Source organism: Halichoeres trimaculatus, unplaced genomic scaffold (genome assembly GCF_033239565.1).
Source record: "Halichoeres trimaculatus isolate MK-OKI-2021-1 unplaced genomic scaffold, fHalTri1.1 fHalTri1_scaffold_3, whole genome shotgun sequence".
NCBI classification, from domain to species: domain Eukaryota; kingdom Metazoa; phylum Chordata; class Actinopteri; order Labriformes; family Labridae; genus Halichoeres; species Halichoeres trimaculatus.
The window spans coordinates 5,205,661-5,232,567 of record NW_027437181.1 but is presented as its reverse complement, the minus strand read 5'-3'; the positions used below and the strand labels follow the sequence as shown (position 1 = coordinate 5,232,567).

The following is a 26,907-nucleotide window of genomic DNA, read 5'->3' as shown; positions in this document are numbered from 1 at the left end:
GAATTTCACATAGAGTGGAGAGGAAGCACAGGACGTCTACAAGAACAGAGCAGAACTATGATTCAAAGGAGTCAATTTGCCATGATGCAGAAAAAAAGGACGTCAAACAAACCGGTCAATGGCCAAACCAGAGACCAAAGTTAAGATTTGGTTTACCGAGGTTTTTGCTGTTTCTCTCATTCTGAGGGGCTCACTTGTTGACTTTTGATTCCTATGAAGAATACGTTTCTGGAAGTGAATAGATATTACAATTAGATGAGGAAACAGCAACCCCTGAGATTTGTGAGGCAGTGTACAGTCTCCATCTCAGAGGGTCATGTTTACTTCAGACACTGTAAATCTCTGTAGTTAAAAAACAAAACAAAACAAGTACATGTAGATAAATATATAATTTTTCATCATTAAGAATAAAGCATATTTGACTTTTCTAATGCATATTGGATTACATGTATCACTGTCAGTTGACTCAGCCCAAATAGTTCAGTTTTAGTCTTGACCAATCAAAATAAAGAAAAACTACCTCCTTTTTTAGAGTCGACTAAACAGTGCATTGTAGTTGCTAGGCGCCGCCTTGTTGGCTATGGCTGCCTTGTTGTTTCTTGTATTTTTTTTTTCATCTCTGTTTTGTAATCTTTGTATTTGGAATCTTTACTTTGCATGGCTCATTTGTTGGTCATGGACACCAAACTTTTTGTGTCTTCAGCGATATTTTCACTACTTTTTCTCCAGGAGATCCTACATGTAACCATGGCTTCATCGTTTACATGTGAACTCAGCTGTTAGCAGCCTGTAGCATGTCAATGCTAACTGGTGTGAGGGTGATGTCTTCCCACAAGGTGAGGAGGAGGAGGTGAGGACGACGTGCTGGTTCTCAGGTGTGAGCTAAGAAGTGACGACATGTACCTGTCCTTCCATCCATCGTTATTGGGAACGTGAGATCTATCTCCAATAAGATGGACGAGCTAGCTGTGCTAACCCAGCAACAGAGGGAATACCAGAAGGCAGAGTAGCATCATGCTATTCACAGACATGGCTAACAGAGCTAACACCAGACACCAACCCCACATTGGAAGAGCTTCACCTGCTGTGAGCAGACAGGATCCAGGAGACAGAGACTGAACAGACTGCTGGAGAAGCTCAGTCCTGGACCCTGTGGAGGTGGAGGCTGGCTGACTGGACAATGATGGACAAGCTGTCAGCATCTATTTTCTTATGGACCATTTTTGCACTTTCTATACACTTTCTTACTTTTGTTTTCTTGATTGCTGCTGTGACTTCAATTTCGTTGTACTTGTTACAATAACAATAAAGTTCTATTCTATTCTATTCTATTCTATTCTATTCTATTCTACTCTAATGATGTTGCAGCGGGTGGTGTCATGATTAACACTGTTGTCTCACAGTAGGATAGTTCCTGGTTCAATTCCAAGGCCAGAAAGGGGTCTTTCTGTGTGGAGTTAGTATGTTCTGTTGTGCTGGACAGCTGAGCTGTGGGTGCACTACATCTTGGGACCAAAGACAGTTGGTTTTAGCTCCAGCTCCTCGGGACCACAATAGGGAACAGTGGTTAAGATGATGGATGGCTTCTTAAGGCAACTGGTTTACTAAAACTTTTAAAGATGCTGTGAGGAGGATCTGTTTAAATTGGACTGTCTTGCCACCTTCTGGCTAGGAGTCTCACACACACTGTCATAAATTACTCAAAGCGAGGTGTGTGTTTGTTTTGGGAATTAAATAGAGATTGGATCGAAAAAAAAAAAAATCTTTGTTCAAGACAACCTTTTACTGGATACAACGCGCCGAGGTAAGGTATTTACCAGTACTGGCTTTTTGTAATGCTATCGGCAGCCCAGTGCTGTAGGCTAACGTGACAACAAGTAAACACAGTCAGTTCGTTAGTGGTTTTGAGCTGTTTATAGTTAGCGCAGCTGACAGCCCGGTGCATTCAGAAGCTACATAAGCTATGACAAGCTAACGTTACGGTATTCAGAAGCTACATAGTGTAGCTTCTGAATGCTGTAACATTAGCTTAATGTTTGCTATTATTTAGCTTAACTGTCTCATCACTCATATAATGCTGTACATCGTAGAGAAGTGTGTTTGCTGTGAATGCTTCAACCTAATCTGACATCAGTTTATCATCACTTTGTAAAAATGTGTTTGCTTTGGAAAAGAATAAACAGTCGCTCTGCCTATGACACAACCAGTAAGTGTCTAGAGGTGACGATGTAGCAAGAATCAAGTGGTGGCTAATTTTTGAGACCCATTTTTACCCCTTTACCTTGACCCTTAAAACAGAGGGACAAAAGGAAGAGGGAAAGAGTGACAACTGGGATTGGCCTAAGAGGAGGGCCAGGATGAGACAAAAGAGAGCTAAGGGAAAGGAGAGGATAAGAAAGTGAGAAGACAGAGGAAGAAGGTAGGAGAGAAAAAGAAGAAAGTGAGCAAAGAAAGAAGGGAATATAAAAGAAGAGGACACAAAGTGGTATATTTGAGGGTAGGATGAGAGGAGACGAGAGAGGGGAGTAGAAGATGCAGAGGGAAGGGAAAAGGCAGGAGATGGGGATGAGAGAGAGAGATGATGAAGGATTGGAGGTGAGAAGAAGATAACAAAAAAGCAGAGGAGGAGGAGGAGGTACGGGAGAAAATGAGACAGAAGGAAGGAGGTAAGGATGAAGGAGAGGAAAGACGGATTAGCTGTCCCTCTTTATGGCTCTCCTGGGATCCTCAATTTCTGCAGACACCAATTTAAACACAGATGGAGTTTGTGAGGGTGTGTGTGTATGTGTGTGTGTGTGTAGGTTAGTGTGACTGAGAGCAAGACTCAGAGAAAAAGACAGACCTCCATCCCCCTGATGTAACTTCTGAAACTCTCTGGAAACAACTCGAGGTCACCTCCCGTCACGGGTGACAGGTCAGGCAGGGGTCATCAGGTCTTACCTGTCTCACAGCGGCGTCCTGTAAACCCTGAGGGACACACACACGTGTTGGGAGACACACAGGTTCCTCCGCTCCGACATCCCTCCTCACAGAATGCTGGAAAGAGAAAGAGAAAAGGAAGATGTTTTAGCTCAACTCCTCCTCTCATCCTGGATGAAACGGCAGAAACAGAAACATTAAAGATTGTTGAACTCTCGTCGTCTGAGGTTTGAGGAAAGCATTACAATGTAGGAAGTCAAAGTGACTCCCCTGACGATTCTTTAAAAGCAGTTTAACAGTTCTGGGAGGAAACACTGTCACTTCTTTGTCATTCACATGGGTTTATAAATGGTGTTTTTATGTTTCTTGATAAGTGCGTGTGTCTGAGTGTGTGTGTGTGTGTGTGCCAAGGATGTGAAGCACTGTTGAGAAACCTGATAAAATATTTTCACAAGGTCTGAAACGGTAAAATTGTGCAATGAAAAGAGGCACTTCACAGAAAGAGGAAAAAGAAAGCTGTCTTTTTATCTCTGACATCACCTCACACACGGCTCACATCTCTGACCTGAACTCCTCTCTTTTTGTCGCTTTATTGAAATCGTCTGATGGGAAACTTGTCTTTGAAAACGGTCGTGACCTGCAGGATGGCGTAGAGTGATGGAGATAAAACGTCTTCTGGGTCAAACGACTTCAAGTGAGGACAGCAAAAGAGAGACTTTTTAAAACCAGGGGTGGGACTGAGAGGAAGATTCATGGTGGCTTCAGCAGTGGAGAGCAAGTGTTTACTAACCGTGAGGCCTAAAGATGTAGAGCACCCCCTGTTGACCGGATGCAGTATAGCTCATAAACCAATAAGAAGTCAAAGGGAAGCCAAGGCCGGCTGTGAGAGATGAAATGCTTAAAAACTGCAGTTCTTTGACATTCCACTTGAGGCTGTCTACAGAAACATTACAGATGACATACATACATACCAAGGTGATATTTATGGCTTTTATAAACAGGTTTAAAATCTAGTTAAAAAAGACTATGTAGGTCTGCAAACCTCATCGCTGTATTGACACATGTATGAGGTTTGCCCATATAAGGGCGTGGCTGATCTAACTGACAGGTGGGTACCATGTAGCTGTCTGCAAAGAGGATTAATGGTGCATTCCATTCATATCTGAACTTGGAGGTGGGGAGTGTGAATGATGTCAGCTCAGAATTAATGGCGTTCCAGTTGCCCAGTTGGACAAACTTGCCAAAACAGCAATATTTCCATATATACACATCAAATAATATTGTGCATACAGCTGATTTGTTGTGACAAACGCTAGTCAGAATGCTAAAATAAACAAAATATTACACAAGCTTAGTCACCGTTTATAATGCAGCCATCAAATCGACTTTCCGTTGCTGGGCGCTGCCCAAGTAGCTGCCTGTTGCAGCAGCTCTCTCCTTTTTGTCCGTTTCTTGTAATTTTTTTCGTCTCTTTTTCGTAATCTTTGTATTTGGAGTGGAGCATCACTTTGTATGGTTCATTGTCGGTCACGGACACCAAACTTTTTGTGGCTTCATTGATACTTTTACTACTTTTCTCCTGTGTTTGTCTGGAGATCCTACATGTAACCATGGCTGCATTGTTTACATGTGAAATTAGCTGTTAGCAGCCTGTAGCATGTCAATGCTAACTAGTGTAGGGCTTGATGATTTCCCTCGAGCTGAGGAGGAGGAGGTGAGGACGACGTGCTGGTTCTCGGATGTGAGTTGGGAGGTGATGACGTGGACCTGTCTTTCCATCCATCGTTGTTGGGAACGTGGGATCTGGCTCCGGGGGACGGACGAGCTAGCTGTGCTAACCCAGCGGCATCGTGCCGTTCACGGACGTGGCTGATGGAGCTGACATCGGACGCTGGTCCCACATCGGAGGAGCTTCGCCTGATGTAAGCAGACAAGATCCAGGAGACAGACTGAACAGACTGCTGGGGAGGCTCAGTCCTGGACCCTGTGGAGGTGGAGACTGGCTGGGCTGGAGAGTGGTGGACGAGTGGTGGACGGGATGTCGTCATCTAATTTCTTATGGACCTTTTTGCACTTTCTATACTCTTTCTTACTTTTGTTTTCTTAAATGCTGTGGTGACTCCTGAATTTCCCCTCTGGGATAAATAAAGTATTTTCTATTCTATTCTATTCTATTCTATTCTTTTCTATTCTATTCTATTCTATTCTATTCTATTCTATTCTATCTTTGATTGTAAACTCAGGGGTGGTGTGGATCCCTTGATTTCCCAGGAGACAAAAACTTACCTTCGGGGTAGGGATGGATACCTTTCACATTTGAGATGATACGGCACCAATGCCTGGTACCTGGCAATCGGTACCAGTACTCAACAGTACCAATTTTCTTTACTTTTTTATGTTTATGTGATACAAAATATCAATTTGTATAATGATAAAATATATGTTTATTTCAATTAAACACATTTAATCTTTAATATATAAACAATGCTGAGTTCATGTCCAGTATGAAAAAGGGCCTACTCTTCCACTCCCTCAGTCACACTCAAGCATTTAGGATTCATTTAGATACCTAAACATGGTACCTTTTGATTTTACGTGAATTAGTACTTGGTACTTTTGACAGAATTCAGTCAGTACCTATAAAAGTACCTAATTCAGTACCCATCCCGACTCAGAAGATGTTTTCCAGTTAAAATTTTCCAATTAAATGAAGAGGTCAAGTCCAGCATTTCAATACGGCCCACACTGACGACAGGCTTCAAAACTCTGTAAAAACATACTTTTGATCATGTTGACAGTGTTGTGTGTGAACGAGCAAAAATTGACTTATTTTCATGAACAGTGAACTGAATCCCTCAGTTTATAACTCATGAACAAGACTTGAGCAAATTTCATCCCTGAGGCAGTAAGCGGCCGGTTACAATCTGAGAAACACCAAAAGTTGCCGGGAGGTGACAGGAGGTGCCGAGAGATGACGAGCACTGTGATTTACAGCAACAGTTCAGATCTACTTCTATAGAACTCTACATGCATTCAGCATGGCTCACTCTGCAGACAGTTCATACAATACGGTGACCCTTTTTCTGTCTGTGGCACTATTACTGCATACAGGGATTTATATATTTAGGGAACTAGCTTGAGAAATATAGATTAAATCATGAATGGCTCTAAAAAGAGAACTTGAAGCCAAAAAAAACGAACATGAAGTTGTTCGTTTTTGGGGGCCATGAACCAAGTTCAAAATTTTCAAACATGAGCAATGAACGTGACCTAGTTCATTTAAAAAAGGTGTGAACTGACTTTACGCTAGCTCACTTTTTGTGTGAGCTGGCACAACACTGCATGCTGATGTAATTTCAAGTGTTTATTTTTCAGATGTGTTTAGTTGTAATCAGTTATTTGATGGTATACAGAGGACTGGTTGACAGCTTTTTGAAAAAAAGACAAAACATGAAAACGCAAGAGTAACCAAACTTTTCACAGTCCTGCATGTCTCACGCAACACAAAAACCTGTACTGTAGCCATTCTGAACTGGTCTAGCTTCAACACCCCTGGTAACAAGCTGCTTTCCAGGTCTTGGAGTTGTCTCTGGAAATTCTCAACAGGTCTGTCTTTGACAGAAATTGAGCCCACCATTAGCTTTGGAAGGTCATGATGTCAGGCTTGGTCCACAATTCAACAGGTGTTCTTAACACGAGTCCCATCATTTGATTGCGCCCACACATCCAATGAAAAAAAGAGTTAAATGGTTGTTTTGTTTAAACTGCTTTTGTCTAGTTAGAGACCAATTTGTAACAGCGACCCAAAATTTGACAACTCAAAATGAGATTAAAAAAAAAAAAAAGAACTGTAACAAAACCCAAAATGTTACAATACTAAGCCTGAAATGTAACATTTTTGCCCAAAATGGTCAGTTATTGTATTTTCGGTTTTATTTGTTTATTTATTTTATTATATTAAAAAAATCACATTTCAGGGCCTTATTATTATTATCATTATTATTATTATTATTATTTTTAATTATTATTTTTTATTTTATTTATTAATTAATTAATTTATTTATTAATTAATTAATTTATTTATTTATTTATTATTATTATTATCATTATTATTATTATTATTATTACATTTTTGAGTTGTTGTTACAAATCAGGCTCTAACATACCCTTCTAAAATTCCTGCTTCCCCTTCAAACCACTTTTCAACCGTGCCCCTCATTTTATGCTGTGCCTGATTTTCCCGTCGGATAAGTCCCTTCCTTGGCTTTTCATGGGGGTTAGGGTATGCTTTCCCCAACTCAGGATTTAGCATTCCACTTTGGCACATGGAGGGGCAGGAAGCTCCCAAAACAGAGCCACACCATCAAATACTAACCTAAAACACTCAAATTATGAATTCTTTGGCTGAGAATGGTCCCGATTGAGTTGGGTGCTTTGTTTGTAAAAGCAGCTTCACTTTAGATGGCTTCACAATTTTACGTGCCAACATCTCTCTGCACTGAACACAGTGTTTTTTTCTCTTTCTTTGTCCTCGACCACTTTGGGATTACAAGCTACCAATTGGGATTCACCCTGATGGGATATTTGATGCCTGATTGGTGGTTTTACTGTGAGTCTTTTGGTTAACAGAGTGAGAAAACACATCTGGCAATGTTATGTTGTTTTAACAAACAGTCTCCTTACCTCTTGTTAAAATTATTCTGAGCTGTGATTTGAGAGCTGGATGGTGCCAAGCTGCCTTTTATCCCCGCTAGTTGATGTGAACACAAGCTTTTATCTGTGGCTACCAGGGTATAAAAACATACGAGAGGATAGTGATCTGAAATAATCCAAGAGGAATACTTCTGCATCACATTTTGAAGCTGTCGTATTTTCAAGGGCGAGACCCACAGAGAACCATTGTCTCTCCAGCTTTGCAGAGACTTTTTAGCCTCTAGTATCTCACTTTCTGTCAGTTTTACAGCACATTCCCCGTAAAGGTCAAAAACATCAAACGTGGTTCAAACAGCAGCACACAAAGTCAACATCCAGCTTGTTAGAAAGTGAAGCATCCAGCAGTTATACAAAGAGAAGAGGAGAAAGGATGTTTCTTTTACGGTGCGATCATTAGGTGAAGAACACAGCTTCAGATGAATAGTAGTGCTGCACTTTTTGCTGCTGTTTTGAAATATTTAATCACTCTGTAGCCTTCCTGTAGATTTACAACAGATAGAGAAGAAGCACACAAAGCAGAAGGGCAAATGTTTCAATCTGTTTGTGTTAGACTTGAATCTAAAACTGTGTGCTGGTGTGACAACAGGGTGGCAACAGGTTTTATTCTGAATTCTAAGGCCCTGAATATGTTTTGGCAGATTCCAACTCCACATGTGATGAAACTGTAACATGCATAAGCTTTAAACTGAGTGTATGGAGCAGCAGTTGTTAAACACTGCATTGAATAGCTCAGAGTTGTTCTGCATATTGTCATAAAAGATTTTCTACCCTGAATTCCCAGATATTAGAGCTCGAGGTCATTCTGCCCTGAGATGACCTTTAGAAAAACATGCATTTCTAAATTTCCTGTTTTATTTTGTTAACCTTTGTCTCTTGTCTTTTTTCAGATCCTGTCAACCTATCCCCCCCGCCCTCACCATTGATCACCAGGCCGCTCCCTAATGTGTTGCACCTGTGTCTCGTTACACTCACTTCCCTTTCATTCTTAACTTGGTTCATGATATATCTTGATATATATCTGCGAGGTCCGCATGGTCTCACAAGTATTACGACGTCTGCTAAAACTACAGTGTTTTAACTGCTAATTCACCATGTAAAGCCAAGCTGCTCAGCAGAGCAGAGTCCCTGCATCCAGCACTCAGTCAGTCGGCTCTTGGTGGGTGTATCCCTCGGTGGCGGTTGTGTGACTAACTGACATCACAGAGGAGGAGCTGCTTTATCAGATTACTCCAATAAAAAGAAAGGATCCTCGTGTTGTCACGAAGGTCGAAATCTCGCGGCCAAATGGCAATGACCTATTTTCAGAGGCATTGAATCTCGTTCTAGGATATCAGAAAAAAAAATCTCATTTTTTGAAAATTCAGGGGGTGAAAGGTCTTGTTTTCAAATGTATTTTATTATATGTAAGTATTAAATCAGGGATCAGCATGATATGTCCCCTTTAAGTCGACAGATTTGCTTGAATGGAAACCTAACTGATCTGGTGCCGTGACAGAGCAGAGCTGGACTGGAGATGCATCTGGCGTATTTCGGCCATAGTTGTGTGATGAACAATTCCTGGCGCAAAACTGCGTAAAAACACTGCAAAGAAGAGGAATTGGGGAAAAAAAAAGCTGTAAACCAACACAACAACTTCTTCTACTCTAGTTTAGTACTGTGATACACCGCCCTCTGCAGTTTGGGAAAGGACACTAACAGGCACTGCATGGTGTGTTAGGAAGTATAAAAACCACACTCCTTCTCTCATGCGGATTTTACACGCCTCATTTCGGTGCGTCACGTTCATGTGGAAACCATAACCCAGCCTTCATACCTTGATGTTCCTTTAATTCTCTGCCAGATTATCACTAACCATCCTAGTTGATACATCAAGCTTTTGTTCTAATTTAGCTTGCTGTGTTTTGACCTTTTTCTTACTGTTTTTATTACTTTTTTTTTTTTTCCTGCCAGTCTTTGTCCCTTTGGCTGAACTCTGTGTACCAAACCCAGGTTTCAGATTAAAGGGGCTGTGAGAAGTTCAAAAGTGATCTTGAAAAAGTCTCCCTTTTAGATATTTGCCTGATTGTAATCCACACTTTAAAATGAGATTATCTCTGCCAATATTGCTGGTTACAGGTTATTTTGAATTGCTACTTCTTAGCTTCCAGTGCGGGTCGTCCAGGGCTGGATTGATCTACGGCACGTCTAAGTCTCTATGACAACACCACACCGGCTGATGAAGTTTAGTAGTGAGAAGAAATAAAACTCGGAGATCTGTGATTTTCTGCGCTTAAAATGATTTCTGTGATTAATTTTGTAGTGATGGTGGACACTGGAGCCTAACTGTCAGACAGAAAAAGGACAGAAGAGCAGAAGAAAGATAAACAGGAGAGAGATATAGCCCAAGCTAAAGGATAATTAGCCTTTAGCTCAGGCTGTATCACTCAAAAACACGGAGGCTAAACTGTTTGTGCTAATGTTGATCCCAACCCACAGTCAGAAGTTATTCTGAAGTGGTCTGTTCAAACTTGAGAGTCTATCAATAAAATGAAGAGTGAGGTTACGTTAGCTCTGATTGGTAGATAACTGGTTGGACATGACCAGGATTCACTAACGTTACACATTACAGACATGTCTTAGAGCACCAGGCTTCCAGCTGTGCTAAATATAAATGGCTACTAAGCTACTCACAAACTGACAGTTTTTACTTGTTGTCACGTTAGCCTACAGATTTGTGGGAGCATCGGCGTTTCCTTGATGTCACGTTCCAAACCATATCACTATGTAACTGTAGTGATAAATACCTTACCTTGGTGCGTTGTATCCAATAAAAAGTTGTCTTGAACTAAGAAAATTTGTTTTGATAGCATCTTTAAAGACTCTCTTGTGAATATTCTGACTCTGCAGTTTGAATCCTTCCTCTGTCTGAAATGTTCCAGTTATACAAATATTTTTCAGGAGAGAAGTTGAGAACTGTTCAAGAGGACTGTGGCTGTAGTTCATTTCAGTGTTGATGGTTGGGCTAAACACAAAACAAAGATGACTGAAAGGTTATGAAACGTAGAGGAAACGTGTGGACCAGAGTCTGTCAGTCTGTCTATGTTTGTTCAGAGACATGAACTGTGTATTGTGTCTTGAATGAAACCCCACAAGAGGCTACAAACAGAATCCTGGGTCAAGTTATTTTTCTATTTGTCAGGAAAATCTTCAACACCTCAAGGTAAGTGGGCTGCTTAAGTAAGGCGCATTCATCCTGGAAACAGTGTGAGCACTTTGCAGAGCCTCACTTTCACCCACTCACACATTCAGGAGCTGATGTAAGGAGCTTATCTCAGGAGCAGATTGGAGTTTTAGAGTCAAGGACGACCTGCTCCAACACCTGAGCTCCTGTTGAGCCTCTCACTTAAGATATGTGATAAAATCCTTTTTTTCTGTGACTCAGATTTTCTCTTTTCAAATATGTGTGTCTTGTTGCTACCAGAAGGCCCTGACACCTGGTGCTTAAAACTCATCGACAGGACAAATAAAGTGTTCAGAGTAATCCAGCTGAATGCTCTGAATGTTCTTCCTAAGACAACTGCACCACATCAAGAAACCAAAAAGATTTTGATTTAAAAAAGTGCAGTCTCATCCCTATATGAGCTACGACACACACTTGTGTTGATGGTTAAGAAGACAACAAAAACAAATGCAGGTTTTAATTAGGCATAATATAAGTCACTGTGTTACCTAATGTGATAAAAATAAACTCAAGCATCATATTTTCATTTCTTGCAGGACTTGAACTCTACTCTGTTGAGACTTTGTTTTTTAATATCCATCTCGTCCGCAGTGCAGACCCACTCCATATGCTTCTAAAGCCCCCACATGCCCTCCTCCACAGTCACGACCACTTAGCCACTTGTTGTTTGGAGTTTGGAAGTTTAAATCACTCTCCTACAAGAGCATTTTATGTAACTAAAAACCAAATCAACAACATGCAGATGCTGCATGCAGCTGACTTGCAATGCAATACCAAATACATAGTAATTTACTTGTTTATCAGTTAGCGTAAAGGGGATGCGCTGTGTTTTTTGCTGTGCAGGAAACAAAGAGCAACAGTGTGTTCTTCAGAAAAAATAAAAATAAAAATCTGAATTTAAAGGTAGGGTCTGCAGGGTTTTCCCCCCAAAAATGAAATAATCCTGACAGGAATAACCTACTCTGTCATCACTTTTGGGGCTCTATACATTCGCATAAATGTCTGTATCTGCCTCGAACCCTCACCTCAGCTTATATGTTGATGTTTTGTTTGTATTGGGACATTTCTGGGCAAAAAGTATGCATTGTTACGTCAGCCCGTCAGCCCGTCAGCCCGTCAGCCCGTCACACCACACCCCATGCGCATATGACTTTGTGTTTTGAATAACATGTAGATGAAACAATGCAAGTTAGCTTTCTGCTAATCAGGTATGTGTCAAATACCTGTGATTAGCTTGTGCTAACACACAAAGTTAGGTGCACAGCTCTCGTCTTTTCCACATAGAAACACAATGCTACAGGAGGTTGCTGGGCTAAAGAGTGTGTTTATGTAGTCACTGTTGGAGGCTGTGGGGGTGTTACATGAGGAGTTTTTTGTATTTCCAAATGGAAAGGAATATTCCAATCTCTGGTCTACATGTGCCGCTGTAATCAAACAGAATAGTCAATGGGGCATGTGCAGAAAAACGTAAACATCAGGTTATTTATCAAAGACAGAGGATGACAGCTTTTTTATCATGGTATTATACTCTGTATTGCGAGTTTTTTGTCCGTCCAGTCTTGAAATTATGTTGAGTTCTTCAAAGTTTGGATCAAAAGCAAACTTTCCTCCAGTGCTGACTGGTCGCCGCTGTTTTTTAAAATTGAGGAACGTCTCTAGTTGCGTCTTACGTCATATCTGAGCATGCGCTGAAAGAACGCACCCTGACAATTTTCCGTTTGAGTGGACACATGATACCTCAATCGGTTTGGGGAAAGGAATATTCCACCCCTGTGAAACAGATTATATGTCCATTCGGATTGGCCCTTTTCTTTCAGAATGAGGTGTATACAAAGGTTAAATTTCTTCCATTTGAGCAAATAAACAGAATGCAAGCGGAATATTTGGGTCCATGTACACGTGGCTAGTGAGTGTTTCTGGTTGGACTGGTGCAGTGTGAGCTTTATTGAGCCACATCGGATAAACGGCCTCACTTTTAAAAATTAGCGTGAGTTCTGACACCAGTTTGTGACTTAAATCCCAAAAAACTGTGTACAACAGAGAGCTAGGAAACCACTAGTTAAATTCTATTTCTCTAAATCACGTTGGGCTGCAGAGATATTTCCAGCCTTTTTCTGTGAAACTACAAACAGCACCTCATTTATTTGATACACAAGTCACACCTCACTATAAGTTGTAGGACCAGCCAAACTTAAAGTGCGGAAAATACAGTATGTGTAGTTGTTGCATTGGGTTTAAATGGGGTTAAAATCTAAACATCTGAATTGTTGCAGGTGGGAGAAAGGGATTGTTTCCTCCCAGTTATGATGCAATACTGACTGTATGCAACCATAACCACCAAAAGATACATCAATGACTTCCTGTTGTTGCTTTAATTGAACAAAAAAGGTAACCCAGTCAGTGTTACACCCTCATAATCAGATGCTCAGTCATCATTTATAATATATATCTGTCCCCAGCAGTCACATTTTTGGTGTGGTTGGATGATACATTCTGTTATTGATCCTCTACAGCACAGCAACCTGCATCATTCACAAGGTGACATTTACTTTGTCTACTTTTCAGTTTTATGTTCCTTGTCTTTTTACTTCTATCTATGTTTTTGTGTGTGTGTGCGTGTGTATGTGTGTGTTTTCGAGATAGAGAGCATGGAGAGAACCATCTCAACCTTTTTACTGGAAGCAGGCTGCCAGTGCAAATGACAGTGATTTGTTCTGAGTGCGTGCGGGGTGTGATGCATCAACACAGCTAAGACAAACACACAAAGGGGAAGGGGCAGGCCGGCGAGAGCTGGCAGAGAGATTTACTCCACAAAACAAAAGGACCAGCGAGCGCAGACAGAGACAGAGCAGAGAGTGTGCAGCCGGTGCTTACAGCGGGGAGGATTAAACCAAAAAGAGGGCAGACGTAATTGAGCAAGTTCATTAAATAGAAATTACTTGAGTATTTCTAAGCTTAATTAACGACAAGATTTGAAAGATGAGCCTTAATGGGCTGAAAATCTATTTATATCCCATACGTGGAGCGTGTGAGTTTAATATCTGTGTCTGGAAGCTTCTCTCCCAACGGCTTTTAAATCCAGACACTCAAATTATCCGTGTAAATTATCACAATGGTGTTTAGAAAAAAAGTGTTAAATATACAAACAAATGCTGAAGTGCAATAAAAAAAAAAAGCAGAGTCCCATGCCAGGAGCTATTAGCGCTATTAATTTGACTGGTTCCACTCTTTAAGAAGTTCTATCAGGCCCTCATTAGGAGCCTGATTGCCTCTGTACTAATAAACTTCACACTTAAAAATTAATTACACTTATATTGACTCAATCTATCTCCAGCTCTAATTATCATTTCACCACCATCAGCATAATGTTGGCTGTCTGTCAAGTTAATGACTCACAAAGATGAAGGAGCCGCGCTGGGAATGTACAGTTAAACCCACTTTCTAGAAAAAAATCAATATTCTTGGCAACGTTTTTCCTCATTTCCACTTCTCACCAGTATTTTTGCTTTAATAGGACCAGGAAGTAGAAATTAACAACATTACTAGTAACAAATCTCGGAAACTCTGTTTAAGTCTGTTATCGTGTGGTCTTCCAAAGTGCTGCCTTGTCTTCAAGTCAGTGTGAGCTCTTTACATTATGTGTCACCACTTCATGCCATAGACTGTATAAAACATGAACATCCACAATGTCACCTGTCTTCTCCTGAAACCGTGAAATGAAGCCAATCTGCAGACATAGCCACATTTGCTGGCTGTGAGTTTTCCTAATAACTTCTAAATCGCAGAGATAGAAATAAATTCACTCACTGTACAGTGTGCCGATAGTGAAATCAATGTTTCAGACCCAAGCCGTTTTTTGAACCAGGCTGTAAATGTGTTTTTAATGCCATAAAAGTCTGTTTTTATGGCTGGGTGTGTATGTGACTTCCAGTCTTTCTGCAGCCAGTCTCAAGAGGATTCTTGACGAACAGGGACTTTTAGCGCTTCCACATAGGCTTCATTTTTACTTAACGGATGTTGCCCCTTGGTTAAGGCTCACATTTGTCCACTTATGTAGCACCATGCAAACTCAAGAACCAATCATTTGCTCATTGTCTAACCCTAACTCTTGTGCTGAAAGGTTTGGTAATCCTACCGCTAACCAACAAAATGGAAGACGACCCAATCTTTCCACAACCACCGTCCCAATCTAAATGATCTATTTACAGGTTTGTTTTTCTCAGGTCTGACTATTTAGTGTGTTTTTTTTCTGTAAAAGTTAAAAGAATAATGGTTGCTGTCACAACTAGAAAAGTTGGATACAGTTGCAACGACAAGAGGGGGGTTCTGAAAGTTACCCCAAAGGGATAACCACTAAGATCACGAAGATCATAGGGATGGGGGGAAAAGGATGCAATAATGTTGAACAGACTTAAACAGGCTCCTTAAACAAAAACTTAACCACCACTGCCAAGCAGCTGAACAGAAACTTAAACTGGAGATCCTCCTGAAACAGAAAACTGAGCTGGTATAGTACAAGGTCCAGAGACAACAACCCCAAAGAAGACGCTGCAAGAAACCCAAACATAATTGGTCAGATTGCTTTGCAAAACAACACAAGACAAGGTCACCATAATTTCTGACAGATGTAAAAGTACAATCCAGATCCTGGCAATATTCTGGATACTAAGATCTGGAATATGAAATTTGTACTGGGTCAATCAACTGTCAGGTACCAAATTGTAGCAGACAGTCTGCAGAAAGGGAGTATAACATTAAAGTAGGACTTAAGTGTTGGTGACAATCACAGCATGCTTGGTGGAGGTCTGCGCTCTCTGCGTGCTTTTCTAGTTTCCACCAACAACAGGAGCACAGAGAAGTAGCTCAAAAGGTTGATCAAGGATTACTTTGGGGGACCTGTACTGGATGCTTGCTGGTTTTGTAGAACTCTTTTCACTTTCTGTGTTTTTCTCAAAAGTCTAACACTCATGGTGTTCCTTCCAGGGCTTCTCCATGTTTGAAAGAGAATGAAAAAAAAGTTTTGCTGCTGTTAAAAAACCACACCGGGGGAACATCCTGTACCACGAAGGAGGACCGGTTTCTCACATCCAAAACAGCAGAAGACGAACTCACAGAAAGTTTGTCTGCACTGTATTCTGTTTATTTTCTCTTCCTGTGGTTTTAGGATTACATCTCCATGTTTCCTCCCCTGACACAGACCCAGATGTCGACCATTGATTCCGCAGATTGCTATCTTGCTCTGCTGTTACTGGGAGATATACCTCACCTCCCCCAACTCTGTCATATCTCCAGACTTTTACAAAACAAACCAACAAGACTGCACCTCATACCAACTCTTTCTCAACCTGTCAGTCCCTGTCCTCTGCTCCTCCTCTGGTTAAAGTGACAAACCGCTCTCAGGGTACGAGGAGGGGACCGCCTGGCTACATTGGCCTCCTTCCTGTGACCTCCAGCTAAACTATCTCTGCTTAACTGAGCCTGTTGCTGACTCGTGACTTCCCCGAGACATGCTTATATCCACAGATTTGCTACTTGAGTTTCCCATTATAGGTCTAGATTGCTTTCCAGTGGGTGGTGAGAATGGAATCATTCCACTCGCTGCCGTGGCTAACGGCCACATTCACGGTCGTTGGGCGTCCAAGGATCCATCTCTGAATTAAGAGCAGGGATATCACAGAGAAGAAATCCTAAAATACAGGAAGGTTTTAGAGGAAAGACTGAGGCCTTTAAACTCCACAGAGGAGAGAGCAGGGATAATTATCAGTGTCCCATGGCTCAGTGATGTCCTCTGTTAAGACTTTGTTAATCCTGTTAATGATCTCATCTCTGACTCACCGTTAAGATCTGAAGAGTTTAAAGCTGTATGCTAGCAGCATCGGTCCTGACACTGGATCAAATGGCACATTTAATGTGGGGATCACTTATGTACAGCCCTTCTGCTTGTCTAAATGAAACAAAATAAAGTCATAACAAAAGAGTTTTTGCACAAGTGTTAAAGGTTCTGGATGGTTCCCCACAGTGGCTGGGGGCTGTCTCTGTGTAGACTTGGAAACAAAGGTGCAAAATAAGGAAAACTGCGGTTTCATGTGGATGTGTAAAATATATGAGGTTTCTAAAATACCCGACTACGTATGGACAAGGCCTTTATCAAAGAACCAGATTAATTTGACATAACATGCATAATTCAGCTGTCCCTAACATTCCTAGACAAAATCAATTACCGTTGTTTTGACAAATCAGTCAAGTCTTTAACAAGTAACTAGTAAGAAAGCCTGGTGGTGAGGTCTTTTTGATGTCCAAGAACAATCGTGAACAAACAATCTGACTTACTTAAGATTAAAGATACAGAGCGGCTAAAAGCTGCCTGTTTAATATGATATTAACTTTTCTTCTGGCTGCCTGTTAGTTTAAATTCTCAGATGCCTTCCTGCTGTGTTAGACAATGATAACCTCTGAGCTACAGACTGAAATGCTTTAGAACGGAGGTTTCTGCCGTGATCTGTGTCATGAGATCAGCCCGCCTTCGTGACTCTCTTCAAATCTTTACACTCTTTTAATGTTCAAACTTTTCTTAATGTTAATGCCAGAGCTCACCTCTCATTCTCTGCCAGAAATTTTCCCTAATAACATTTTTTCTCAAGCATCCTGGGAGCAGACAAGATGAGTGATGTCATGACAGTCCAGTTATGCAAAACTACATTTCCACAAATATTTCTGTTCCATTTAAACCAATTCTACAGCTGCACAAGAAAATGACTTTTTATCCTCAAATTCAGCTTAGTCCTGCTCACCAAACACAGCATAATGACCACGGGGGAGAGGATTTAAAGCGCCGTCCCTCTGAAGATCAATCAAGGCCTCCGCAGAGAGTAAAAACACTATTATTAGAAGTATTTCTGATATTACTCGGTCTGGTAAAGACAGTTACGCTCCATGTTATCAGAGGGACAGTTTTCTCTGGAAGTAGCGACAGCCGTGACGGAGGGCAGGGTCACTTTGGGTTATATGGCTTCATATCCGAGCAGCATTTAAGCTCTGCTGACACATTTCTTTGCAGTCAGTCTAAACCGTCTCACCAACCCCAACACCAGCTTCAGTAACCAGCTCTGACAAACCCTCCACAGACCAGGAACAAATCAATTACTGAAGCTTTTAAATATCAGCCTACTCCTGAAAACACTGTCGATAGTTCTCAGAGAATAACAGAGGGGGATCCTGATAATGGATCCTCTCTTCTTTCTTCCTTCTCCCTCACAGATGTGATCTCAGAGGAGGCCTCCTCCTCCTCTCTGCAGAGGACGTGTTCCTGCCAAACTTCATGGCTAATGAATGCACAGCAGCAGGCTGAGGCCCAGAGTTTAGATGTCCACTGTCAGCATGCGAGGAAGAGCTGAGCAGGCCAGAAACTCGGCTAAAGAAATACTTAACACCATCCCATTTACTCATACAGATGCTTCCATTTGTTATGCATCAGAGTAGAAGCAGTTCACCCTTGGCTGTACTCTCTGTTGGGCATTTACTGAACATCACAGATAATGACCGCACTTACAAGACAATAAGGACCCGGGCCAGGCGGTCGGCATGGATTAAAGACGCATTAAGGGAGATTTTTACTGCCATAATGTATCTGCAGAGGTTTGAAAGGGTGGTTGATCAATACCGCTGACAAGACAATTAATTCCACCAGGTGCTTTCAGAGATTTCTCGCTCTGGAAGGAACCTCTGCACATATCAAACCGCTCAAGGATGGAGGGCGAGAGTGCTGCTGCAGCGAGTCAGGGACCAGAGTATAGACCCGTTTAGATGTCCACACATTACAAAAAAACATTTCAGAAGAAGTATCAGGGCCTATTACTGTCTCTTTATTGTTGTCCTGAATAATTTAGGACAGTTTTTACTCCTTAAGGCCACTCGGAGCTGTTCCAGAAACAACTGCTGATGCTGTATCGTGCACGAGGTTAATTTAAGTGCCAATGGAACGGGTTCATGGCAATCAATCCCGATTCCCACCAATTATTCTGGCGTGAATACTTGTGCTAATGATATCCACAAGAACTGCAAAAGACTTAGGCTGAGATCAGACCCGGATCTTTTATAAAAGCATCCATAAAAGCAGAAATCTGCATGCAAAGGAAGCTTCTATAAAGGGGCTGTGAGGAGTTTTTAAGTGATCTAGCAAAATTCCCCCTTCTTTATAGATTTCTGATCATAATCCACACTTTGTCTCTATGACAACACCATGCTAGCTGACAAAGTATTGTAGTGAGAAGAGAGATTTGGGATTTTCGCTGCTGAAAACGATTTCTGTGATTGATTTTGGACAGAAAAAGGACAGAAGAGCAGAAGAAACATAAATGGGGGCACAATGCAGCCCGAGCTAAAGGCTAAAAGGGCATAACCGTTTGTGCTAATGTCCATTCCAACCCACAGTCAGCAGTTATTCTGCAGTGGTCTGTTCAAACTTGAGAGTCTATCAATAAAATGAACAGTGAGGTAACGCTAGCTTACTTGTTGTCACATTAGCCTACAGCTACACTGGAGCACCAGGCTGCCGATAGCGCTACACATAGCTGGCTACTACAACGTTTGCTTGATGTAACGTTTTAAACCGTAGCACTCAGTGGCGTGGCATGGGGAATTTTTTCAAGGAAGCTAAGTGAGACAAAGCCTCGAATCAGTATTTTTTTTAGGAAGTGGGGTACATAAAAGACTATGTTGCAGCTTGTATATCGCTATTTCATGTAATGGAATGACCCGTTAGAACGCCCAGAGAGCGGTCATTTTACTTACACACGATTGTTATTTAACCGACACTTTGAACACCGACACACGCCCTTTCACTCTCCCACCCCCAGTCACTCATTCACACACGTACATTGTCCTCTTGACTTAGCTTAAATATCTTATTCATTTACTCAACCGCCTATTCAAACGCACAACCCCACTTCATGCACACTGCTAATGTGCTAATCTCCCTGATTTCATTCAGTGGCTCGAGGATGACGATACTGTGATTTGATTGGTTTGAGGCCAAAGATGGGGTGGCTTCCCTTGACACAGTCTTGGCCAAACACAGGTGAGCAGTGTCATGACCGCAGCCTCATCTGATTGGTTAATCACTCGTTTATTTCACCAAGGGATGCCAACTCAGCTTGGCTTCCTTGCAGACAATAGTGTGCAATATCATACTTTCACCACATAACATTTATGAGGGCGCTGTTTTACACATCCTAAGATGCTCAATAAGTAAAGGAGAGAAATAAGTAAGAAAAGATAGTGACAAAACACAGAAGAAGTATGGAAACTGTTAAAAGGAATATTTCCGTTAAATCACAGCTACAGTCTAAAAAAAGAGAGGAAGCATGGCTTCCCTTGGCCGCTGGAAGAATACGCCACTGGTAGCACTACATAACTGCACTGGTAAGTGTCCAGTTACCGCAGAGCATTGTATCCAGTAAAAAGTTCTTGAACAAAGAAAATTTGTTTCCATCCGATCTCCATTTAATTCCAAAACAAACACACACCTTGCCACAGACTTTGGGCCAGAAGGTGGCGAGGCAGTCCAGTTAAATCAGATTCTCCTCATAGCATCTTTACACAAGCGAAACATTTAAAAAAACAAAAATGTTACCAAAGTGACATTTCCACATAGGAGCTGTTTAGGTATGCAGGAAAAAAGCCCATATGGGGAATAAAAATCCTGATCACATCGACTTCAAACTCATCTGTAATCATCTACCGGTATCTGAAGTCATGAGGTCATATGTGCCTCTGGGAGTGAACATCTGCCTAACTAACTCCAGTACTTTCGTCTCTCAGTATTATGACTTAATGACTTCCTTTTCGACCCATACCTATTCCTCTGTTTCAACAGTAAATTACACCAAGGTAACTGTTGTGATACACCAACAATTTAAGGGTCATAAGACTTGCAGATGTGACAAAGACCTTTAAAAAAAGTACAATCAAAAGTTTTGAAATGTTTGTCCTTTGGTGGAGAAAAAGAAAAGAGTCTAATCAATCATTTTTGTGGTATCACATGAAGTCATAGACCTTAACACTGATGGATTTTCATTGGGCGTTGACCGGATTTGTTGTCGAAGTTGAAATTTTGACTGACAACAGATGATCAGCTGCATTATACTGTAAGAAAAGGTTGGTGTCAGACGGGAGACAGATTGTCACCACAGTGGATTGAGATCTGCCTGCTTTTGCTCTCCATACCCCAAAGCCTGCTGATGCATAATTTGTCATTCAATACAAGAATACAAAACCATCACATTTAACTTAATTTTTCAAGCAAATATTTGAGCATTAGTGATGGAAATGTTTTATTTAAAAATGTGTCTCTTTGCTAAATCTTCCTCTAACACCATCAGAGTAAAAACAATGAGTCATGCATGAGAGATAAAGCCACAACCCAGGTATCCTTCAAGAGCTGCTGGCAGAATCTCTAAAGGGAGAACCTAAAAAGAGCCAGCCTTTGAGATTGTCTTAAGAGCTAAAACTGAGGCGCTGTTTGTTTCTTTGTTTACAGGGAGAAACACTGGAAGCCTGATCACTTTCTGTTACATTTTTTAAGACACAAACCAGCTTCTAAAGCTCAAACAGCCTCAGAGATTTGGGCTTCCACTTCAGAGAGCTGCGTTTGTACTCTAGTCTTTGCATTTAGGATGAAGATACAACCACACACTCTTTTGTGCATCCTTCTCTGTTACCAGACAGCTCCGCCTAATCCCACTTTAAAATAAAAGCACCGCTCTTATAAGAGAGACTGATCTCTTGGAAATATGTTTTATAAAGCTAATCCCAAACATCCACAAGATGCTGCCTCAGAGGACTCAGATGGATTTTTCCTACACAGCTGTTTAGCTTTGTGTACTAGAGACGATCAGTCAGCTTGTGCACACAGATCGACTTCACAGAAACACTTCTAATTAAGACGAGGCTTGTAGATTATAAAAATTTACTAATTAAGGAGATTAAAACATATCAAAGCAGAAAGGCGTAGGATATAAGAACTAAGGTACTGACATCAGCCGCCTTTAGTTATTGAAAAGAGTCATTTCAGGCATAAAGTTGTAGAGATTTGTTGAACAAGATTTCTGTCAAACAAGAACATGAACCCTGTCATCTTTCTGTTTACTGTTATAGACAGGATTAAGTCCCAACAGAGAAAATCCATAGATTATATCATCCTGGTTTCTGCAGTTTTTACTCAGTTCGGAGCATTTTCAAGTCTATAAGATCATAATTTTGACTTTAGGGCCACAAGCCTCTGGTTTATAACCACATCAGTGCTGTTTTTGGTTGCAGTTGGAGACTTTTAGCTGTACTGTGTGTCATTTACTGAGCGCTACACACCATTCATAGAAAGTTAGCAACAAGCTGGGGGCATTTAAGGAGTTTAAGAGTTGGATTTTTCCTTATTTTATTTCATTTTTTTCAAGAAAACAGTCACTAATTTATTGGCGAAAAATATCTTTTTTTGAATTATTTATATAAAGGATGATTAATAGCAGTTTACAACTATAAGCCATGCAGTTACAGAGAGTAATAAGGGTCCAGAGTAAATTATGTTGCAAACATCTAGATATCTTGAAATCATTTTCCATTCTTTTCAGATTTCATTTCAGATGTCTGTCTAACATGAGTCTGGTTCTGTCCGAGGTTTCTGCCCGTTAAAGGGAAGTTTTTCCTTGCCATTGTAACTTGCTAAATGCTGCAAAGTCCTGTACTCATGGTGGATTAAGATAAGATAAGACTCCTTATCTTGTCTTGATGTTGGGTTTCTGCTAATAAAATTTTATTAACATTTACGGGTCTAGACCTGTAAATGTTTTTGTAAAGTGTCTTGAAATAACATTTGTTATGATTTGGCGCTATATAAATAAAGATTGATTGATTGATTGATTCTCAATATTTTCATTTTTTGAACAATACCCTTTAAGAGGGATGTGCAATTACCCTGATCTTCTTTCTTATGTAGGGAAATTGTTCAACATGCTTTTAAAGCAAATGGGTAAAGAAAACAAAAATAAAACACATGGAAAAAAAAACAAAAAAACATCTTATGAATGATTAACATACAGGAGGAAAACAGCAACTGTTAATTTATCAATTCCTGGAAGATTCATCATGATCCATAATTTATTAAATTTATCCATTTGAAAACAAAGTGAGAAGGTGATTTTTCCATAACATTTATTCCATTAACTACATCCTCCCATTCCTCTATTATGGGGGAGTCAGGATGTAGCCAGTGTCTAGTTACCAGAACACCAAAACAGTCAACATCAAAGTGCCCGGCAATACAGCCAATTTTTCCCAAAATATAAGTATTAAACTCAAAAGGTATTTTCTTTAAAAATAGTGTCTCCAGAATGTTGTGGATTTTTGAACAGAAATTTTTAATGATTGGACGGTCCCAAAGTACACGCCAATGGTTAGCATCTTTGTTTCCAGCATTCTGCATCCTCTCCTGTGAGATATGAGTTTTGTTTTGGGGCGGTAAAAAACCTAACCAAACATTTCCAACCAAATTTTCTCCATGTATAGTACATTTTAAAATAGTTGTGCCAGGCTTCTTCTGAGATAGTAAAGTTGCCTTCTTTTTCCCATTTGATCTTTTTATATTCCGTCGAATAAGATATATATATTTTTTTTTTCATGAAGCCTTTATACAGTCTGGATATATAATTGTATTCTAATTCTGATCAGTAGGCTCCTGTAAAGCACAAGGATGAAGCTAGGAGGGGATATTGGATTGACATTTATCTGGTTGACACCATAAACTGTAGCTCGAAGTGAGGTTGCCAGGAAAACTGCTCCCCCTGGTGGCTGGCCGCAGTATAAGTCAGAATATGCAGCTCTCCAGTCATTCCAGATGGGCTGTGGTCAAACTTTGAAAATTCATACTCCTCGTAGAAATGTTTCTCATGTCCAATTGTTCTGGTTATTTGAAGATATCATTTGGCTGCCTTGTATTCAAATCCTATTTCTTTTGGAAAAGTTTCATTTTCAGTAGCTATATGAGGTTTAAAAACAAGGTTTTACGTCACGTTAAATGATGATTGACAGCTGCCGTTCTTGTGGGGTTTTTTCGAGGGTTGTAAAGCATGTCGGGAGGTAGAGTCAAGAAGTGATTAGACTCTTGAAAGAAACAAAAATAATTATCATTTTTGTCACCCGGCTCCACTCAGATTCTCCCAGAATCCCTCACAGTCTGAAATGTGCAGACTCTGGTTGCACAACCAGTGGCTGCACCTGAACATCTGAGCCATCAAGAAAGCCAGAGTATAAAGACTTTTGCTAATATGTCTGAGTGTCAGAATATGGATTTGTGTCAGACAATAAGAGAATTTCAAGATGAAGCTAAAATATGGAAATAAAAATAGTTTGGAGAATAAAAGTTGATGGAGAGGACGCGGCAGGACTCTGCATATTGTAAGAAAATAACCCCAGGCTTAAACCGCTCCTGTAGGTGGAGAGACTTTCAATGTGGAAAACTTTATTGCCAAAAAACAACCAAGAAAAAAAAAAAAAATCAGCTAAACTAATATGAAGAAATAAAACAGAATAAGCTCTATCTCCTTTCTTTTTAAATCAGTGTGTGGTGAGCATTAGCTATCTGTTCACGCCTCGTCTGGATGATTTTATCTGTTTTCATCTGTGGAGGAGTCGCAGGGGCATGAACCTATCAGAGCAGCGAGGATGGGAGGAGCAGGGACGCCCTTGGCAGCTGGATGTGAGGAGTTTTCTTAACCAGGAGGGACTTCTCCTCTCTGGATCTATTATTAAAACACATACACACACTCTCACACGCACAAAGGGGTGGGCAGCTGACAGAGCTGTTTTGTCCAGCCTCGGCTGTTTCCCTGATAAAATACAGCCCATCACTGGTAGTGAGATGTAGAGCTGGAAATATCTATCAGCGTTCTGTTGGATTTCTGAGGAGGGACAGGGATCACATGGAGTCATGATGTGAAATTGATTTTATAATGAAGAGTGTGTTCAGGAAGTGTCATGTAAAGTTTCAAAGTTCTGTTTTTAACCTTTGGTTTCCAATTGTACAACTTTCATTCTGGTTTAGAAGAAACACCTTCAAACTTTCCCCAGAGGTCTAGACAAACCCAAACTCCAATTTCCACAAGGAAAAACTCTCTATCTTAAGGGAACTTTGTGAGCACAAGAAAAGCAAATGCAAGAATCACAAGCTAACTGTGATTGCTATATCCAACATACAAAATCTGATCTGCTCACCACCATTGTCAACTGAATTCACACTTTGTGTCAACTGTCATCTCCCTCTGAACAACTTCTTTGTTCAGAGGGAACACTTGGGAAAAGATTTTGAGATTTCAGATTTCTCACATTTCTCTGTCATGGACAGATGTAGAGGTGTGAACTGAAGTCATGGGACTTAGACTCTAGTCAGACTCCAGTCACAATTTTGATGACTTTGGACTCGACTTGACGATATCATCAAAGACTTGTAACCTGACTTGGACTTTGACATCAATGACTTGAAACTTGACTCTGACTTGAGTCTAATGACTTAAAAAAACACCTTTGCTTTTTTGAAAAAAAAGTATGCTTAATGAAATGTGCCCCCATTCAAAGTATTCAACTTTCATGATGGTAGTTCTGTCATTTCAAGACAACAACCTCTCCCGCAGAATTTGCCTCATTGAATTCATCCATTGACGTCCAATCAGGTTTGAGAACAAACAACAAGGGTGTGGATGACGTTTCTGTGAGTGCCAGACTGCTCAAGAATGGCAGTTACCCACACACAGATGCTACCAAGGATAATTTCATTCATGTTCTCAAATTACAAGGTCGCAGAGGTGTGGACCCAAGTCATGTGACTAAGACTCAGACTTGCATGTCTTTACTTGAGACTTGACTCAAGACTTGGGATTAAAGACTTGAGAATTACTTGAGACTTGCAAAGCAATGACTTGCACCCCCTCTGGTATGTATGTATGGATGGATGGACTGATTGGATGATTGGATGGATGATGGTTTGTTGGTTGTATTTATAATTAGACAGATGATGGTAGGTGAAATTGATGGATACATGGATAAGTTAAATGATTTAATAATGTATTGTTGTAAAGATACATAGATGAATGGAAGGCCAGTTCTCGATAGGCTGAACAGATGGATGGATGGTTGTTCAAGAAAAGGGATAGATGGATGGTTGGTCAGATTGGATGAATGGATGGATGGTTGGTGGGTTGGGTGGATGGTCAGTTGGTTTGGTAATAGATGTAAGGATGGTTGGTTGGTTGGTTGGTTGGTTGGTCGAGAGGATAGGTGGATGAATGAAAGTATGCACTGATAGATGGATGGTTGGTCAGATTGGATCAATGGATAGAGGGTCTGTTGGTTTAAATGGATGGTTGGTTGAAATGGATGGTTGGTTGGTCGAATGGATGGATGGATGGTCTACTGTATGAATAGACTGTTGTTGGTTAATCTGATGGATGTTCCAACTCCACTCTCCATTTTTGAACACCCACTGCTCTTCCCTCTCTGCCTTCTCTCTTGGCTCCAGCTAAACATTGGCAGCTTTTCCTCCTCTCTTTCTCCCTCTGAGTGTCCCCTCAAATTTCCTGTTTGGCTGTAACATCACACTAATTAGCCAAAGGAAACTGAATATCAGATTCTAATTAAGACAAACACGACTGAAAGTTCACACACGCCTCCTGGAACAACACATATGTATCTCACAGATCTATAAAAGGATGATGACATCGTCAGCACTGATGAGGCGCCGCTTGCCTGATGCTCTTAATCTACGTCTCACTGTCGTTAATTAATATGAGCAGAAACAGACATAATGCATCTGTGTAGGGACAGCACTCTGGACGGCGCGCTAATAACATCCAAAGGTTGATGAGTATTAGTTTGTCTTGCTGTCAGAACTCTGTACCTTTCGTGTGAGAGGAGAGGGCTAATGTCCCTGGACCACAAAAACAGATGTTATAGGCTTAAATTCTGTCAAAGTCCTGACAGTTAGACCAACAATGAGTTTTTAAGTCGTGTTA

General features: G+C 40.7%; 1 protein-coding gene across 1 annotated transcript in view; it reads right to left on the bottom strand.

Moving 5' to 3' along the window:
- The window catches only part of LOC141787630 (protein kinase C-binding protein NELL1-like), a 418,608-nt gene that overhangs the window by 52,006 nt on the left and 339,695 nt on the right, over nucleotides 1-26,907 (bottom strand). The window contains exon 15 of the mRNA XM_074666181.1: nucleotides 2,941-3,036. Within this exon, the coding sequence (XP_074522282.1) occupies nucleotides 2,941-3,036 (96 nt within the window). The remainder of the gene's footprint in view (nucleotides 1-2,940; nucleotides 3,037-26,907) is intronic.